General features: G+C 53.6%; 2 protein-coding genes across 6 annotated transcripts in view; one reads left to right on the top strand and one right to left on the bottom strand.

Moving 5' to 3' along the window:
- The first annotated feature begins 141 nt into the window (after positions 1-141).
- On the top strand, positions 142-14,978 carry LOC102447702 (cryptochrome-2-like). The gene is made up of 10 exons (XM_075909285.1): positions 142-386; positions 1,975-2,169; positions 3,661-3,779; positions 6,336-6,490; positions 7,669-7,809; positions 8,460-8,627; positions 9,546-9,686; positions 10,256-10,407; positions 11,840-12,069; positions 12,574-14,978. The coding sequence occupies exons 1-10, from the start codon at positions 142-144 to the stop codon at positions 12,645-12,647; spliced, it is 1,620 nt and encodes a 539-aa protein (XP_075765400.1). The 3' UTR covers positions 12,648-14,978.
- The window catches only part of FOXRED1 (FAD dependent oxidoreductase domain containing 1), a 27,644-nt gene continuing 22,233 nt past the window's right edge, over positions 14,501-19,911 (bottom strand). For 3 of the 5 annotated variants that reach the window (XM_006111243.4, XM_075909286.1, XM_075909289.1), the window contains one exon: positions 14,501-17,760. The gene's annotated coding sequence lies outside the window, so the exon portion shown is untranslated. Of the gene's footprint in view, positions 17,761-17,845; positions 18,165-19,911 lie in introns of those variants that run through there. The other 2 variants (XM_075909287.1, XM_075909288.1) reach the window with 2 other exon arrangements.

The raw sequence follows: 19,911 nt of genomic DNA, 5'->3' as shown, positions 1-19,911 counted from the left end.
TAACTCCCATTGAGTTCCTAGAGCCCCAGGTATGTAGGCCCCTAACTCTGATCGGTTTGGGTGCTGTTTGGCTTCTGCGGGGAGGTGATCCCAAGGTGCTTAGTTTTATTTGTTTCCTTTTGCCCCCGAGACCTGCCGCAGATGAACGAGGGAGCAGCACAGGCCGGCAGCATGAAGCACTGCTCAATCCACTGGTTCCGTAAGGGGCTTCGCCTTCATGACAACCCTGCCCTTCTGGCGGCAGTGAGGGACAGCCGCCAGCTCTATCCCATCTTCATCCTCGACCCCTGGTTCCCAAAGAACATGCGGGTCAGCGTCAACCGCTGGAGGTTTCTGGTCGAGTCACTGAGAGATCTGGACGAAAGCCTCAAGAAACTGAACTCAAGGCAAGTCCTGTCCAGGCAGGTACTTGGCATGAGTGTAGAGAGGGCTAATACCGTACAAGGCATGGCCAGCCCAGAGCATTCTTACATTGCTGGAGTCATCTCTGGTGCCTGGAAAAAAGAACGGATTTGAGTCTGCTAGCCCGCACTATATGGGACCCACATTGCATTTGCTGGGAGCTGTGTACATAAGGAGCTGGCAATGTGGGCCCAGTCGATGCTAGAATTCTGCTTCCTTAAGTCCCTCTGGCCCCAGCTGTTTGGAGCTCCCTGTCCTTGAGAAAACCATGCCAGTGAGTTGTGGATTCACAGTGCATAGAGCTGGCAGCCTCTGTGCCTGGAGAACAGCATTCCTCAGTCAAACAAATGTATTTTCCCTCCTCCGCCGCAATGCTCCGGTCACACCTGTCACTTTAACAACCTGCCACGTTAATGAACTGCACCAGGGTAGCTGCTTCTCTGCCCCCAAACACATGGGGCCTGGTTCTCTGTCGCTCTGCATCTTGTGACACTGGTGCATAGTTACTAGTCTGACTTAGTTGTGTAGCACTTTATAGACGAACAGATTTATTGGAACATAAGCTTTTGTGGGCAAAGACCCACTTCTCATGCTCCAATAAATCTGTTAGTCTATAAGGTGCCACAGGACTCCTCGTCACTTTTGCAGTTTCAGACTAACACGGCTACCTCTCTGATAGTTGACTTAGTCGTGTGCAGCATGCGCTTCACCCAGGTGTGCAATGGTGGTGCAGGGCAGTGCAGAAATGGGTTCCCAGTGCCGGGTCAGGAGCAGTCCCAAACGTCAGGAAGGCGCTTGATCTTAACTAACTGGGGATTTGAGTGGCAGCCCCTTCCAAAGGCACTTGGCTAGGAAAGCAAGCGCGGTGACGTAGGGCTGGAGTAGGCAGCAGCAGAAAGGCTGTTACTGAGGGGTCGATGAGGATGATTCTGTGTGTGGGGGAAGGGGGGGGTTCCTCACAATCCTTTGCATCTCCAGGTCCTAAGTGAAATGAGGCATGCAGCATACTTGAGAGGTCTCAGACCTGAGCCGCTTTGCCAAAGAGGAGGAAGCCAGGTGGCTAAATAGCCTCCCGGCCTGGGTCTCTCGCAGGGCAGGAGGGAGAATGTTGGTTCTGTCTTCCCCAGCTGCCTGGCCTGCATGTGGGCTGAGCAGCCTGACTGTAAGCAGCAATGTCCCAGCTGTGAGGGGGTAGGGTCTCCTTGCCCATCTCAGAGGCTGGAGCCCCAAGGGGAGGCTACCATGATCTGGAGATCTCATTCTCCCTGTATTCCTGCTGAGCTGTCAGACAGAAGCCAGAGTGGCACTGTAAGCCCAACCGACCCTCAGCCAGGAGCCGGAGGGGTCCACCTGACTGTCCATACAATTGAGCAGGACGTAGCTGCCCCAATTGTTGACATGGAGGTGCAGCCCTTGGAGACAAGTCCCAACATGCCCTGCTTGGAAGTGGCCTGACATGACCAAAGGGAGACTACGATTCCCACCATGCAGTGCTCTCTTGCCACGCCTGGGCTCCTGTGTCAGCCTCCTTACTTCACCTCCAGTGACTGGGTTTTGGTGGCATCTCCGCAGGCTGTTTGTGGTGCGTGGCCGCCCCATGGAGGTATTCCCAGGCCTCTTTAAAGAGTGGAAGGTGACGCGGCTGACATTCGAGATAGACACGGAGCCCTACTCCAGGCAGCGCGATGCCGAGGTGGTGAGGCTGGCGGCTGAACACGGCGTTGAGGTTATTCAGAAGGTGTCCAACACTCTCTATGACACTGACAGGTGAGTCCCAGGATGGGGGTGGGATCCCTCTGTGGCTTGCTCCTTGCTGTGCATTGAACATAAGAACAGCTGTACTGGGTCGGACCAAAAGTCCATCAAGCCAGTGCCAAGTGCCCCAGAGGGAATGAACAGGTAATCAACAAGTGATCCACCCGTCACCCATTCTCAGACCTGACAAACAGAGGCTAGGCTAGCTATTTGTCATGGTCATGAGGGATGGCCAGCAGCCTGGGGACTAAGGGGTTAACTGTACCTAACCAGGTAGCAGTCAGCCAATAGAAATGCAGATAGGGATTTCAAACTGAGACAAAGGAATTTTGGGGTTTTCCTTCCTTTGTCTCTGGGCAGTTGACTCTCCAGAGACTGAGGGGGACAGACAACATGTCTCTCTCCAAGAAAAGACTCTTCACCATCTGTCAGTAGGGCAAAGTCTAGATAAATCTGTTAGGTTTTATTGTTTTATGGTTTGGGAATGGGAATCTGATGTCTGTGCATTTAGAAATGGGTTTTCCTTTCTCTTGCAACTCAGTTTTGTTCCCATGGGAAAATTCCCCATGAGTTTATTAATTGGTGGCTCTTGCCATCTAGCCAATCCAGCTATGCATGTAACAGGAGTATTGTTGTGATGGTAAAAGTTCTTTCTTTTTTATTAACTGGGTATTGGGTCAGTTCTGTGTCCTGGAAAATCTGTCTGTGGGATCTGCATGCCTCATACTAGGGGATAGCAGCCACAGACTGCAGTTTGTATTTTCTCTTTTCTTTTTCAAGCTCTTTGGGGAAAAGAGCTGGGGCTGCCCTGGGGTTGATTTCAAGAGTTCAGCTCCGTTTGTGGGTTCAAAAGCACTTGATAGTGGCAGCGGATTTTTATCCCCAAAATCTAGGCTTTTAGGATTTTCGGGGGGGGGGGAAGTTTTATACCAAAGCCTGGAAAGATAAGGTTTTGGGGTACTTTTGCGGGCCCCCACTTCTGCATTCATCATGCCAGAGTGGGGAATCAGCCTTGACACCATTAATATATCTCCATTAATTTATCTGGCTTTTTTTTAATGTTGGTAAAGTCTTCACAACATCCTCAGGCCTGGAGTTCCACAGTTTGACTGTGTCTTGTGTAGAGAAATACTTCCTTTTTTTTTTAAATCTGCTGCCTACTAATCTCATTAGGTAACTCCTAATTCTTGTGGTATGAGAAAGTGGAAATAACTTTCCGTATTTACTTTCTCCACACCAGTCATGATTCTATAGACCTGTATCGTGCCCTCCCCCTTAGTCCTCTCTTTTCCAAGTTGAAAGCTGTTCCATACCTCTCCTCATTTTTGTTGCTCTTTCCTGAACTTTTTCCAATGCTAACATGTCTTTTTAAAAATGAGGTGACCACATCTGCATACTGTATTAAAGATGTGGCGTACCATGAATACCAGGAGGAAATAGGTTATTTTTATCTTATTCTATATCTCTTTCTTAATGATTCCTCTAGCTTTTGACTATCCACAGAATAATTGCTGAGAACAATGACAAGGTGCCTCTGACCTATGTGCGCCTGCAGACCCTGGTGGCAGAACTGGGACCCCCGAAGCGGCCTGTGCCAGCTCCCACTCTGGAAAACCTGAAGGGTGAGTAGAACCAAGGGCTTGCTAATAATGATTCATACACGTGCCTGAGTTTCCTTCCATACAGGTGGGTGTCACCTCACCCTGTGGGTGGAACAAACGGGGTTGTTAAGGAACTGGTTGAAGCTGATTCAGATCGAAAGAGGGTCCCGAGTAATAACGGGATGTCCCATCAACGCTCAATAGGAGTATAGTAAGATGAGGGCCTGAAATATAAGCCCAGGTATCACAGGCCTGGTGTGGGGCCTGAGGCCTAGACAGGAATGGTCAAGACTTTGTTAATATAAAGCAAAGTTAAGCTGTGAGCAAGAGGCAGGCCCTGCTCACAGAAGTTGGCAAGAACAGGGCTGATATTATAAAAACACTCCTACTTAACAGGTACTGAGCATAGGCCGGAAACACATTCCAGGGGGGTGGTAGCCGAACACCCTGTTAAGAAAATACAGGACTATGTAGCACTTTAAAGACTAACAAGATGGTTAGTCTTTAAAGTGCTACGTAGTCCTGTATTTTGTTTCAGCTACACCAGACTAACACGGCTACATTTCTATCATTATTCTACCCTGTTAAGAAACACCTTGGTACCAACCTCCTCCCCACAAATAACAGACACACCAACCTAGGTTCAGGATAGAGTCTAACCTGACTGCATGAAACATAGAGATTGACTCCCCCCACTCCCCAGGTACATGGTAATGGGTGGATCTAGGTACGTCAGAAGGTGGCAGCCTGATACATCAAGGAGTGAAGTGTATCTTGTTTGTGCCTGTGTATAAACGTGCACCCAAAGAGTTGTATTTGTCCCGCTGAGGGGGCAGTCTCTCATTCCTGGCACTGACTGGTCCTTTGCCTAGAGACATGTTTCTTCTGAAGAAATTGACTGCTTGTGCCAGGCTGGGGTTGGACAAGGGACAGAGGCTGGGAAAGAGATGGTGCCCAACCCAGCATAGCTGGTATTTACACCAGTGTGGCCTATGTCTTAACTTCACCTCTCTGGGCCAACGTAAGGGCTTCCACATTTGGGAACCAGGTGACTCGTACATGGTTCCCTTGTTTGTGTCACGGCAAATGCCCATTGAGAACACTGCCCTGACGGGCCCATGCAGGCTTCCGTGGGAGTCTGGCTCAGCTAGATTTGCTGCAGGGAGCTGTAGTGGGAGGGTTGGTTGGTACCTGAAGGCCCAGTCTTAAGTCCTGGAGGGGCTGCCCCAGTGGAACTGTATGGCCCCTGGGGGCCTGGTGCACTAAGGGGGTGGGTTACAGATTGGCCATACCCTTTGGATACTGAGTATGGGATGAGCCTTTGGTAACGTGGTGGTTCTCTGCCATGGGACTGCAAGCTGCTGGGATTGGTATTCTAGGCTTCCCCTGCTATGTTCCCTAAAATCTCCCTATGATTTCCACAGGACAAGGGCTTCCTCTCTCTGTCTCCTAGGCTGTGTCTAGACTACATGGCTCCATCGACAGAGCCATGTAGATGAGTGTTGTAGGCAAAGGGAAATGAAGCGGCGGTTTAAATAATCGCTGCTTCATTTAAATTTACATGGCTGCCGAACTGAGCTGACAAACAGCTGATCAGCTGTTTGTCGGCTCAGTGCGCTAGTCTGGACACTCCCCTGCTGACATCAAAGCCCTTTGTCGGCAGCCCCGTTGTTCCTCGTGGGGTGAGGTTTACCGGGGCTGCCGACAAAAGCTTTGATATCCGCAGGGGAGCGTCCAGACTAGCACACTGAGCCGACAAACAGCTGATCAGCTGTTTGTCGGCTCAGCGTGGCAGCCACGTAAATTTAAATGAAGCGGCGATTATTTAAATCGCGGCTTCATTTCCCTTTGCCCAATAAACAAATCTACATGGCTCCATCGACGGAGCCATGTAGTGTAGACGTACCCCTAGAGTCTGGCATAGTGGTGTTATGAGGCTGTCAACCGGTGGCCACGTTCCATTCCAGAGGTGGCTGCATTTCAGTGTTGGTCCTTGTGAGGGGGTCACTCACCACCGTAGCGGGGGTCCGTCATCTGTCCCCGGAATCAGTCCATTCCGCCCGCACGGGCCTCTGCTCACGTGGGGTTCCCCCTCTGGAATCCTCCGGTCACGTCATTCTCTTCGCCACACTGCCCTCCGGCAGTGCCCAAGTCACTCGCTCTGAGCCCCCCCTTCCGGGGGATTGGTGTCTCTCCGGCAGGCCTTACTTCAGGCCTAGCAGGCTGTCCGTTTGTCTGAGCACCCCTGGCCCAGCCTTGACTCTCTAGCCCTGCCCTAGCTCCAGGGAGCATCCTGCTCCCCCGGCAGCCAGGCTCACACCGCCTTCTCTGAAGCAGCCCTTCCCTTTTATGGCTCCCAGCTGGGCCTTAATTGGCCAACGCTGCCCAGCTGGGCTGAACTCCCCGGCCCTGCTCCAGGCTGGGGTTTGACTCTTAAAGGGCCAGTACAGGGCAGCTGCCCTGTTACAGTCCTGTTTAGCTCTACAAAGCCCTTTGAGATTCTTTGTATCTGAAGAGGTGAGAAAACATCCTGTGGGTCCTGGTGCAAGTTGGTACTGACTGTGCCGCTTTCCACAGATTGCCGTACTCCCTGCGGAGACAACCACGATGCAGAGTATGGGATCCCTACGCTGGAGGAGCTGGGTCAGGACCCCACGCAGGCAGGTCCTCACCTGTACCCAGGAGGAGAGTCTGAGGCGCTTGGCAGGCTCGACTTGCATATGAACCGGACGGTATGGGAGTTGGTATTGATCTTCTCTCCCTCCGAGGCTTAGGGCAGTGAAGGGCGAACACTGAGCTCTTGCGCTTCCAAGCAGGCAGCGTAAGAGAAACACCTCGGACTGATTCCCAGCAATGGGCTGAGCCCACACGGGGAGCGTCTTGGAGATGCAGCACTGCCAGCCGCTCCATTACAGACCTCAGGCCTAATTCGTTCAGGTCTTGCGCTGGCGATCCCTGACCCCTGTGCTAAGTGACAGCAAAGCGGGCGGGCAATGATCATTGCAATGGCAGCAGCGCTGTGTGTTGCACTTCCTCTGACCTGTTGAGGAACAAATCTGGACAAAGGGTGGGCTGGAGCAGTATTGCTCTTGGGGTTGTTTATTGGCACAGATTCTTAAGAGTGAAGTGGTACTCACACATACGCATCACACTCATGCTGGCCGTGTGGAGGCAGGCTGCAAGTGTGCTGTAGATCAGTTTTGATTTCGCTGGTGGTTGGAGTGCTGGCCAGGTGTCAGCTTCCCGGAGACTCGACCATGACGTTCCTCTGGGAGAGCCCTTCGGATCTGCAGGAGGCTTTACTGTCTCTGGACCGGTCTCAGGTTTCCGCTGTGATGTCACATTTTGTCCAGGAGAGAGAGAGAGAGATTTTCTGGCCACCTCTCAGTTTATCTGCTGGCAGCATCTTTGTCTGCCTTAAAAAGTCACAGATCCTAAACTGCCGTTTTGGTTGGGTATTTCTCATTCATACCTCACACACATTCCACAGGTTCCATACATATTCATAAGCAATGTGGTTTCAAAGCAGAGTGGGGCCTCATGGCCTTGAGTACAAGAAATTGCATTGTACTAAAAATAACACAGCAAAGGCATGATGAAAAGCTTCACAAAGTATAACTAAGAAAGCCAAGGTCAGGGAAGAAAGGAAAAGCAGAGGAGCATGTCAGGACAGCTAGACACCAGTGGAAAAGAGGGGGGATGTCGTGTCTGACTGGTTACACTGTACATTCCCCCCCCCCCCCTTGTTATATTATGGTCCCAGGAGGGTAGGTGCTGGACTAGGCATGCTGGGGGTGCTGCCGCTCTTGGCTTGAAGTGGTTCCTAAGACATACAGCAAGGCCATCCCCGTCCCTTGGGAGGGAGCCCCTGAGCTCTGCCCTCTCATCTGCTTCTCTTGTCCTTTTGCAGGCCTGGGTGTGTAACTTCCAGAAGCCCCAGACTGAACCCAACTCCCTGAGCCCCAGCACCACCGTGCTGAGTCCTCACCTCAAGTTTGGATGCTTGTCGGTGCGAACCTTCTGGTGGCGGCTGGCTGACGTCTACCAGGGGGTAAGGAGGCAGCGTCTTTCCCGTGCTCGGGTTCAGCCTAACGGTACCGTGGGGGGGCTCATAGCGTTCTGCCCTGCCAGGGCTGCTGGAACCTGCGGCCATGGGGCATTTGGAGTAAGAGCTGTTGCTCTGTGTGGGCAGACAGCCCTCCTGGCATGGCCAGTCAAGATGCTGCCTCAGTCCATGGCAGCAGAACCTCTTTGCGGGAGGACGGTGGGCGAACTGGATAATGCGGCGGGTTAGACCTACACCCGAATCTCAGGTTTAAACCCTAGAATCCCAAAGGGAAATCTGTCTTGTGACTTGTCACAGCCTTTGTTTGTCAGTAAGACCAGGGCACTTCACAATTTGGCTCCATCGAGGCCTTGGGACAAGAAAGCCGAGGCCTGGAAGAGCAGAGGCTGCTGTGGGCCAGGGAGATACCTTGGCAGAGCTGGGTGCATCCTGGGAGCTTTTCCAGCACTTCCCCGGATTGTGCCCCACTCTACCCAGTCCTGTTAATCTCTCACTTTGATTCCTTACACTCCACTCGGTATTTGGGAGAAGCAAGTGCAGTAACCCCAGCAAGGGGACCAGCACTGGATCCCTTCTGCGGGACTCTACTTCCTCGTGGGCCAGAGACGAGCATGACACCTGCCCTCTTTTAACAGAGGAAACACTCCAGTCCGCCCGTCTCTTTGCACGGGCAGCTCCTGTGGAGGGAGTTCTTCTACACGGCAGGAGCTGGGATCCCCAACTTCAGCAGGATGGAAGGCAACCCCGTCTGTCTGCAGGTGGACTGGGATGACAATCCGGAGCACCTCAGAGCCTGGCGCGAGGTACCCGCTTTTGGCAGCACAGATCACTGACTGTTTTGTCCCGGGGACAGGAGCCTTGTAGCAAAGTCATCTGCCAGGGCCAGCCCCTTTGATGTTAGACCCAGCGAGGAAGGGGTCAGGTGATCCTTGCAAAGGGCTGAGAGAGGCCAGCGGGAGGGAGGGTTGGAGCGGAGAGAAGGCCTGTGCTGGTCCAGCTTGGGAGAACTCGCCGTGTTACTTGGTCAGTTTGTTCTCTGAATTAGGTCAGGACATGGCCTGTGGGAACCAGGCTGGCTGACATTCGCTCTGGGCCTTCCCATGCCTCCCAGCCCTGGTGGGGCCGTACCCAGTGCTGGAGAACCCAAGTGCTGACACTCAGCAGTTGTGCTGACTAGAGGGAACACACCTAGCGCGTGGCCTGGCTAGCAGGTCACACCCTCCGGCACCACTGCTGTGGGAGAACTACAGCAGCGCATCCTCCGTTACGTTTGCTGGCAGTTGCAGCTGCATAGCGGGCTAGGACGGTGACATGCCCAGGGCCCAAGTACATCCCAGTGTAACGCTACATGGAGTTCCACCAGGGACCAGTCTGACCCACACTCTCATGCTTGTCTCAAAGGGGAGCCGCTCAATGCAGGGCCAGGGTAAAGATGGTAGGAGGAGCAGACGCTCGGCAGAGAGTAGACGGGGTCATTCGATACGTCAGACAGGCATGGGCCGCCAGGGCTAGAACCTTGGGCCTTCGGCGTCACAATACAGCCGCCGCATCTTGAGCTACCACAGATCTCCCTTGGCTGGTGGGAGTAACTGGGCCTGTTGCTCTGCGGGTCCTGCCCCTTGTGGCCAGACAGGTGACGTCGGGCGTCAACCCGGCGTAAAGCTCCCTACGTTAGCTTGCTGGAGATGACACTTAAGCCCTGTTTGCCTTCCCCATGGCAGGGGCGGACGGGCTACCCCTTCATAGATGCCATCATGACTCAGCTGCGCACTGAAGGCTGGATCCATCACCTGGCCCGGCACGCTGTGGCCTGTTTCCTGACGCGAGGGGACCTGTGGATCTCCTGGGAGGAAGGGCAAAAGGTCAGGCATGTCACAAGCGGCGCTGCTGAAATGCTGGGGCCCTTGAGAGCCTGCCTAAGTGAGATGAGGCATGTAGCATTCTTGAGAGGTCTCAGACCTGAGCTGCTTTGCCAAAGGGGAGGAAGCCAGGGGGCTAAATAGCCGCCCTGCCTGGGTCTCACGCAGGGCAGGAGGGAGAATGTTGGTTCTGTCTTCCCCAGCTGCCTGGCCTGCATGTGGGCTGAGCAGCCTGATTGTAAGCAGCAATATCCCAGCTGTGGGGGGTAGGGTCTCCTTGCCCATCTCAGAGGCTGGAGCCCCAAGGAGAGGCAACCCAGGCCTGCGGAGCACTGAGATAGAAGCCCTGGGGAGTTCCCCTGCCACAGCTGGGAAGCAGGTGGATGGAGTGCTAATAGCAGGAGCAATGGGGTGACTCCTCAGAGACCAGCTGCTGAATGATGAGCCTCCACCCCTGCACTGTGCCACAGAGCCGGAGCCCTCTGAGGTCAGCCTAAAGAGCAGCAGCAGTGTTGGAAGTGGGGGCGGGTTAGGCGTGATCTCCTAAAGCATTCACCCCTGCTCCCCCCCAGGTCTTTGAGGAGTTGTTACTAGATGCCGACTGGTCCCTGAATGCCGGCAACTGGCAGTGGCTGTCAGCAAGCGCCTTCTTCCACCAGTTCTTCCGTGTCTATTCGCCTGTCGCCTTCGGCAAGAAGACAGACAAAGATGGAGAATATATCAAGTAAGTGCAGGACAAAGTCCAGCAGAGCCCAGCCTCTTCCTGGATCATGCAGGCTCCTGACAGCCCTGCGCATGCTGCCGTTAGTGTGTGGCTCCAGCCTGGTATTGCAGAGGAAGCAGTGGGTGAGGGGGATCGGGATTTTTTTCTCTCTCTCTCCACCCAGGCGACGGGTGGTGGCCGTGACTCCTCCTAGCTCCAGGCTCCTCAGCTGTAGAGCCCTGTGCAGACACAAAACTTGTATCTACTTCCACAAAAAAAAGCCGCGCATATCCACACTGATATCTGTGGAGGCAGATGCCCGTGGCTAGAGTAGGCTTGCAAGGTGATTTCACCAAAAATCCCAAACATGGCAAAAAAACAAAACCCCTGGGAGACCAAACTTGTTGGCTGTGGATATGGAGGTGGTTATCCACCTCCATATCAAAAGCGACTACTTTTGCGGAAAAACTTGCCAGCTGTCTACACTGGCTGCTTGATTTTGCGCAAGAACACTGACTTTGTAATGTACAAAATCAGTGCTTCTTGCGCAAATACTTTCACACTCCCGTTCGGGCAGAAGCCCTTTTCCGGAAAAGCTTTTGCGCAAGAGGGCCAGTGTAGACAGCTAAAAACTATTTTGCGCAAAAAAGCCGCGATGGCGAAAATGATGATTGGGGCTTTCTTGCGCAAAACCACGTCTAGATTGGCACGGACGCTTTTCTGCAAAACGTGCTTTTGCGGAAAAGCGTCCATGCCAATCTAGACGCTCTTTTCCGCAAATGCTTTTAACGGAAAAACGTTTCCGTTAAAAGCATTTGTGGAAAATCATGCCAGTCTAGACGTAGCCATTGAGCGCAAAAAAAAAAAAAAAGGCTCTGCGCCTTTAAGAATCCCTGCAGTCCTCGCTCCTCCACACCCAGACATGTCTGATTTTTTTTTTTTTTAACCAGACAGGGGCCAGAAAAAACGGACTGTCCAGGTGAAAACTGGACACCTGGCAACCCTAGGCCAGAGTGTGGCTAGCCACAGATTTGCAGGGTATCTACCTCTATATCCACAAAATGAGCTGCAGATATTTGCATCTGTATCCATGGATGCCCACAGCTAAAAAGCGGATCTCCATGGGTTTGAGGGCTCTCCTTCTCTGAGCCCCATGGCGACTGGCAGTCACCCCCAGGTGGGGTGGTCTTGGAAGACGGGCATGTGGGAGCTCTTCTCTTTCCCAGGAGGGAAGGACAGGGTGGCCACTCCCACCCTTAGCAGCATCAGAGGACTGGTCATGTGTCCTGTGCTCTAGCCCTCTCAGCATGGGCTGGCCGGGCTGGGCCAGGCTGGTGAAGGCCACTGGCCCTGCCTTTGGATGCCTGGATGACCGGTAACTCAGCACTGAATTTCCCCCTTGGCTTGTTTCCCGTGGGGCTGCCTGTTCCTCTGGGGCCTGACCCTGCTGCAGGAAGTACCTCCCCTTCCTCCAGCGGTTCCCTGCCGCGTACATCTACGAGCCCTGGAAGGCGCCGCGAAGCATGCAGGAGCAGGCGGGCTGTGTGATTGGCCGAGATTATCCCAAGCCCATCGTGGTGCACGAGGTGGTGAGCAAGAGGAACGTGGAGCGGATGAAGGCGGCCTACGCCCGGCGATCGGCCAGCACCACCGCCCAGCTGGAGGGAGGGAGCGGCAAGAAAGGTAGCGAGCCTCCTGGCCTGGATCCGCTCTGTCTTGGCCTCTCTTGGCCAGGATGTGACGTGCAAGGTGCTGGCTGTGCATAATGGGAGGAGACCACCCCGGGCAGCCCAGCCTTGGGGAGGCAGCGTGGCTAGTGGCTAGAATACAGAACCGGAGCTTTAGAACAGATGTCTCTGTCCCCAGTTCAGCCACTAAGTTCCTGGGTGACCATGGGAAATCACATGACTTCCCTGTGCCTCAGTTTCCCCACATATAAAATGGGGATAACCACATGGGACTCTTTGCAAGGCACTTTGCAGGCCTCGGGATGAGAAATGCTCTGCAGGAGCGAAGTGCTGTTATTGCAGGGGTGGCTCTTCCTGCCACCTGAGACATGGCAAACTGCTCGGTGGCTCCATCCATGCCTCCCCAGCTCATGGGGCTCTAGTGCAATGTGTGAGCAGGGAGACAGGCCAGGCCTGCCCTCTGTAGCCTAATAACCTGGCTGTTCATTTCTCCCATTAGGTGCTAAACGGAAGCTCCCAGCTGCTCCGTCTGTAGCTGAACTACTGACAAAGAAACCAAAGACTAAAAGCTGAATTCCTCAGTGCGGCCTATGGACGTGGGGAGAGCCCCATGCTGGAGCCAGGCAGCACACGAGTCCACTTGCATCCCTGGTGCGCCCTGGACTCTGTCCTAATCCCTTGACTGACAGCCCTGGCCGTGGGGTCAAGGGAGAGCGGGGGGGGGGGGGGGGGGAAAGATTGGCACGTCCATTGGCATTCGCTCAGGAGACTTTGCCATGCTGTACCTTGTGTTAGCCCCTTCAGCTGGTTTGGCCACCTGTCCTTTGGTGCTTGGGCTTTCTATGCTGCTGCCACACTAAAAGCTGAATCTTTTCGGAAAGGCCATTGCTGTGCAGTGGGTCTGTGTGTCACAGTGAATTTATCCTACAGCAACTGGGGAATGAGGGAGTATCACCACCCCCATTTTGCACATGGCGCACTGGGCAGATTTCCAAGGGGAGCTGCTGGATCCTTTAAAACTCTGGCCCTAAGCGACTTGCTCAGATCACTCAGGGAGGCTGAGCTGGGGCCTAAACCCAGATCTTGCGTTACAATCGATTGCGATGGGAGCCAACCCGCAGCCCGTTGGGGTTCGATGTGTGGCCCGTGAGACATTTGGTTTACCGTTGCCAACGCACGGGGGACCAGATTCTGCTGGTTTTCAGCCCGTTTTTTCTTATTGGGTATTACTAAAGTGACACACCCATGAAGTGAGATGTGTGTTGGTTGCACGTGAGCTTGAGAGCCGGGCACTTCCACAGCGCTGCTACGGTTCAGTCGGCACGGCACCCCCTGCAAATTCTAGGTATGCAAGCACAGTTAGCAAAGCTACCCTAGCCCAGACTGGTTTGGTTAAGACAATCGGTGGCCCACTCGGATGAAGAAGGGCCACTCACTAGCCGAGGTTGCCCATTACCGATCTAACGCCTTGTATGCACGAGCCACCCTTTGGTTACTGCCCTGTGCTTTTTGTAGCTGGGCTGTGGCAAATGTTTAGCTGATGGGTACGTTTTAAACTTCTCTCTTAGCAAACAGTCTGTGCAGCCTCTGACCTGTCAGGCCTGGGACACACCCCAGGCTACTGCCTTCCAGGCGGGCTCCACAGAAGTCAAAACCACAGCCAGCTCAGGGAGCGGATGTTTTTTTAAAGGCATATTAATGCCTTGCTTGCGTGTGGTCTGCCCGAGTAAGCCTTGCTGGGAACCAGTGAGCTGATCGTTAAGTTTTGCAGCCCTCTGTGGCAGCCGGCAGAGTGGGAGGCCTCGGTGAGGAATGTTGACATGGCTGTTGCCTTCTGCCCATCTTTGTGCGGAGCATGAAATGCTGAAACTTTGCCACCATTCTTGGGCTTGTCCAACCCAGGTCTGAATCCACTGTCCCTTGGCTCTGGTCTCCTGTGGCTCTGAAAGCAGGACAGGGAGTCTTGTCGTAGCTAAAGTGGGGGGCAAAGCTGATCTCGATGTCCCAAAGCCAAGAAAGTAACTCAGCCGCTTCTCTGACATTGTACTAGCTGAGGGACACGCGGTCCTGACTTCTCAGTTATGGAGGGACCGTCTATGCTTCCTGCTGTATTTGCTTTCCACCAACTTACGTCTAGACTGCAAGCCTCTTTCGAAAAAGAGCGTCTAGACTACAGCTGGTACTTTCGAAAAAGCAGTTTGCATTACATAGCGCCTTTTTCCTAAAGAACACTTTCAAAAAAAGGCGTTCTTCCTTGTAAAACGAGGCTTTCTGCAGTTGAAAAAAATGCCGCATTCTTTCGATTTACTTTTGAAAGCACAACAGCAGTCTAGACATGGGAAGTTTTTTCGAAAAAAGGCCACCCTGTAGTCTAGACACACCCTTAGTGTAGCCTCTTCCGAGCAAGGTTACTGGATGTGGAGATCTCAATTGTATTGTTACATTTACTAACCTGAATTTAGGATAGTACAGATTAGGAATCATATAGATTTTTTTAGACCAAACTTTGTACTTTTGGCTAATTTATGCCTTAGACCACGGTGGGGAACCTAAGGCCTGGGGGGCTGGATGCAGCCCCCAAGACTCACCCCAGTATTGGGGAGCCTGTGTTGGTGCTTCAGCTCCCCCTGCCCAACTCAGGGCTGGAGCCCCCAAAATCCACTAGCCTGGGCCCCCAGGGCTCTGTTGTGTGAGGAGAATGTGGGGAGTTTTTCTCAATCGGGGGTCAGGTCAGTGAGTTTTTTTTTTTCCCTTCTCACTTGTGCGTGGCCCCTGCCTGATTGTTTCTGTGGTCAGTGCCACAAAAGTTTCCAGCCCCCGCCTTAGATCCAGCTGTCTAGACACTCTTTCCTTAAGCTGTTATGGCAACAGTAGCTTTAATAAAACCAGTTACATCTGCTTTCATTCCTGTTGTAGGTTTCACTTCCCTGGCTGCGGGGGAGGCTCCGGCTGTCTGTGCTGTTGGTACCCACTCCCCATCTTAGCTGGCTATGTATGTATTTACTTGCCCAGTCTGTGCGGCACTCTACCACCTGGGTCATTTTAGACAGAGCAGCTTTCTGGCAGCTGACTCATGGCATCAGCTGTTATCTCTTGTGGTTTATTTCCATCAACTCTGTTCCATCCCCTTAATGCATTAAGTGGCTGATGTTGGTTTGTCTATGGTGGGGGGAGGATTGGAAACTCTTTGGTGCAGGGATTATTGTGTGTATGGAGATGCCAAGGGCTACAGCTGGTGCTATGGTAACATACACCCTCACTGGCTTTTAGTGAAGCATTAAGATGCCTGGTAATCAAGTAAGCAAACTTATTAAACAATCCCACCATCTGTTCCCACTTGGGTAAACCCTGATGTGAGCCCCTGAACCCTTCGCGCCAGCTGACATCACAGGGCCGAGCGCGATCAATGTGACACTATAGGAAACGTGCATCGCGGAACAGCGCCAGCTTCGAGTAGCCACCACCAGGCCCCAGCCAGGCGGGAACACCTCTCCTCAGTGACTGGGCTCAGGTTGGGCACAAGATGCTGCTGCAGCAGCCAAACGGAGCTGGAGGCAGCCACTTGCCCCTGGCTTGTCTGTGGGAGAACAGAAAGGCACCAGCAGCAGGATGCATTCAGTGCCGGACTGAGGCATACTTGTACCCCGGGCAGCGGGCACATGCACGGTCCCACCCCTGGGCACCAACCTATGGGGGTGCCTGATTGAAGTGTTAAGGGAAGCTGCACGCCTGGGTGCGCGGCGTACGCACGGCTCTGCCCCTGGGCACGCAGTGCTCCATACCACTTCAATCAGGTGTCCCCCATAGGTTGGCGCCCCAGGCAGCTGCCCGGCTAGCCGCCCCCAGCCCTGGATGCATTAAACCAGCACAACTCACTGACTGAGCTGGGCAGGGGCGAGGAACTGGCCAACTGAGGACAGAAAGCGGGCTGGGGCGAGACAGCTCCGTCGTTCTCAACACAAACCATATGCTGCAGAAGACGTACCCTGGGCAGCCCCAACCCGAAGAAGGTGAGGAAATCAAGGTAGGGATGTTGAGTGGAGGGTTGTTTGTGCATAGATCTGTGTATTTCTTGTGCTAGTAAGGCACAGCAACAGTGTTTAAGAAGCATCTGCAAAGGCGCTCTGTGTCTGGTATGGCTACACCTCTCACAGGCTTCCGCAGATGGAAAACGGGGGAGGGGGAGGGGGGAGGAGAGGGGTGTATGATTAGGGGGCTGGAGCACAACTTATGAGGAAGGGCTGAGGGATTTGGGCTTTGTTTAGTCCACTATTTTAAGGGAGGTTCCAAAGAGGATGGAGAGAGGCTGTTCACAGTAGTGACAGATGGCAGAACAAGGAGCAATGGGCTCAAGTTACAGTGGGAGAGGTCTAGGTTGGATATTAGGAAAAACTATTTCACTAGGAGGATGGTGAAGCGCTGGAATGGGTTCCCTAGGGAGGGGGTGGAGTCTCCATCCCTAGAGGTTTTTAAGTCCTGGCTTGACAAAGCCCTGGCTGGGTTGATTGAGTTGGGGTTGGTCCTGCTTTGGGAAGGGGGCTGGACTTGATGACTCCTGACGTCTCTTCCAGCCCTAGGAGTCTATGGAGCATCACCCAGCTGGAGTTCTGGGACAGGGTTTGTGTAAGTTAAAGGGCAGCTCAGGGCCCAACACTGATCCTGGGCCACATGGTCGCAGCATCCCAGTGTCCCTCGAAGACTGTAGAGCCTTAAAACAGCTGACTCCCCTCTTGGATGTCTGGTAAGCAGCCCAGGGCGGTGCAAATGCAGGCCCAGGCCCCTCGCACAGTCCTGCTCTGGTCAAGGTTCCTTACTTTCTCCCACTGCCGTTTGCTGGTGGCACCGGGCAGGGGCAGCCAGGGCCTGATGCCGGCATCAGTTTTGCCTGTGATGCTGAACGAGGTACAACTGTCAACGCCTGCAGTGCAGCCCTGGACAGGGTGAGGGCGCTGCCCTTTGCCACACACCCAGCCCGTGGGGCAGAATCGCTTCATTTCAGTCCAGATCACGAGAGAGGACATGATACAAAATCTCTGCTGTGCAACTGGAGCTGCACGGAGGTCCGGGGGGGCCCAGCCCTGCCTGCTCGCACTCCTCTCCTTGAGCACTGCGGCACGCTTGGGATAGGACAGCAGCTGGGGGCTATTCTCCCCTCCCTCCCCCCCCCCACCAGCTGTGGCCCCCACGCATCCCATCCCTCTTAACCCAGCACCCTGCAGAGCGAGGGTGAGCTCAACGCGGTGGTAGAGTTCTATAGCTCAGCAGCCCTGGGGGTGCCCATGCCAGGGTAATGGCTCAAGCAATGGCCATGCCCTGGGAAAAGCACATCTCAAACTAGGCAGGGCATGGCGGCAGCTCAGCTGTCAGACATCCAGGCTGTGCTGTGGCAGTTGGGGGAGACCAGCAGCATGTGCCTCCCCCATCTGGGCCAGCTGTGATCTGTCACCTCTGGCACAGCTTTGATCTTCCTTCCCTGCACCGTGCAGACCCCAGACCTCAGTTCTGTGCCTCTGAAACGGAGTCCGCACCCCAGCAAAGTGAGGGTTTAGCAACAGCAGGAGGGATTTTCTTTGGATGGGTTTCTGATCCACTCTGGGGCTCCCACGAGGCTGCATTGAAAACAAGCAGTCCAGTCAGTTCCTGGCTAGGGAGCAGCACTAGCCGCCAGCGTTGGCCAGGGCTCCATCTGCGAGAGGAAGAATCACTGATTAGTGCTCCAGCTCCTTGCAGGGATCCATGTGTTTTTACTTCTCTTGCCCACCCTGCAATCTGGATCTCAGAACATTTGAGGGAGTTAACACTGTGTCTGGGCGCTGCTCTGGGCCGCGTATGGCCTGCTCCCTGAGGTGTTCAGGGGAGAATCGCTGCAGACAAGAACAAGACACTGGACGTGTTCCCTCTAATCTTTTCCAGCTGTGTGCAGAATAAATGTTACGCGCACCACGACATGTGTAGATGTGCACCACCAGTAGAAACACATGCTGCCAGCTCCTTCTAGCCGTGGGTGCTCTGCTAATCAGCTGGGCGGCATCTGCATCCCTCCTGGGTGGCTGCCCAGGTGCTCAGCTTACGGAGAGCACTGCCCACGGGCTGTAAAGACACATGCTCTCAGAATGTTTGCTTTGCACCTCCTCCAGGGCCTGCAGTTCCAAATGAACTTCTGTTCCTACAGTGCTGTGAGTCCTAAGGCGCCAAAGCATTCTGCAGCCCCATTTGGGGGGTGAGGGGTTAAAATTCTGCACCCAAGTGGGCTGTGTCTAGACTGGCAAGTTTTTCTGGAAAATCATCAGCTTTTCTGGAAAAACTTGCCAGCTGTCTACACTGGCCGCTTGAATTTCCGGAAAAGCACTGACGATCTCATGTAAAATCATCAGTGCTTTTCCGGAAAAACTATGCTGCTCCCGTTTGGGCAAAAGTCTTTTTCCGAAAGACTTTTGTGCAAAAGGGTCAGTGTAGACAGCATAGTACTGTTTTCCGCAAAAAAGCCCTGATCGCGAAAAAGGCCATCGGGGCTTTTTTGCAGAAAACCGAGTCTAGATTGGCCACGGACGCTTTTCCACAAAAAGCGCTTTTGCGGAAAAGCATCCTGCCAATCTAGACGCACTTTTCCGAAAATGCTTTTAACGGAAAACTTTTCCGTTAAAAGCATTTTCGGAAATTCATGCCAGTGTAGATGTAGCCATAATGTTGAACTGCGGCCACCTCTGGGGGGAATGTTACAGCTTTATACTAGCATACAACTGTTTGGGATAGGAAGTGAAGACAACTCTAGTTAATGGACATTGCAAGGGCTATGGAGATCGGCAGAATCATTAGCCAATTGGAATCTGTCCAGCAAAACGAAGCCTCAAAGAAACAAAGGTCAGATTAAGTTAAGCTCTCTAAGATGCAAGAGAGCACATGAACCGCCTTTAACATGGATGTTCTTAGTCATCCTGCTGTTGAGGCTTCACCCTACATGCAGGAGTTGGCAGGCACTAGGCTGTGGAACCAGTCGGTTAATTTCGGTTCCCAGGATCAGCAGAGCCTTCAGGACAGCTGGTGGCTTTCGGAGCCTGGGGAGGCTGGACCCAGGGACCGGGCAGATGGCTCACAGAAAAGTGGTGGAGGGAAAGCCTATTTCTCCTACAGGAACGAAAGTGAAGTGGGATATGGGGCCTTTCCCCTCTTGTCCCCAGGCTACATCTGGCCCAAGTGAGCAGTAGCTGGGCACAGCACTCATTGGAGGTCTCTGGTTTGCGAAATACACAGACGTTGTGTGAGGAGCAAGCACCGTCCACTAGGGATGTTAAACGCTGATTATTGTAACCGAGTAGCCACTACAAATATTAGCGGTGACACGCTGGCTCCCTGGGAGCAGGGCCAGCAGCCAGTGCGCTCCCAGCTGCCAGCTCCACCCCGGGGAGCCGGCTGCTGCCACACACTGCAGACTCTCATAGAGAGCGTCAGCAGCGCAGGGCAGCAGCCAGCACCTGGTGTGTGTAGAGATGGCTTGTAAGTCGGTTCCCCACACGTACCAGCTCCCACTTGCCACCCTGATAGAGGCAGCAATTGGCTCCAGGGGAGCCGGACTAGGAGCCGTGCGTAACCACTGGGGTAACCGATAAGCTCGTGCTCACTGGTTACCCATTTAAACGGTTACACTCTTACATCTTGCACCAGCACCAGAGATCTTGAGAGGGGTCCAGGACACCACCGAGGCAGAAAGGGTGCACCGAGCGTCTGAGTACAGACTGCAGCAAGCCCTGCGCTGCAACCTCCGTCACAGAGCAAGGGCTCACATATTCAGCTCACAACATGACTGGGTCAGCAGCTGGGAGAAGGGGAGCCAAAACCA

The sequence above is a fragment of the Pelodiscus sinensis genome, chromosome 26 (assembly GCF_049634645.1).
Source record: "Pelodiscus sinensis isolate JC-2024 chromosome 26, ASM4963464v1, whole genome shotgun sequence".
Classification (NCBI taxonomy): Eukaryota; Metazoa; Chordata; order Testudines; family Trionychidae; genus Pelodiscus; species Pelodiscus sinensis.
Note: the sequence above shows the minus strand (reverse complement) of the source record. Positions and strands in the feature narration are given on the sequence as shown.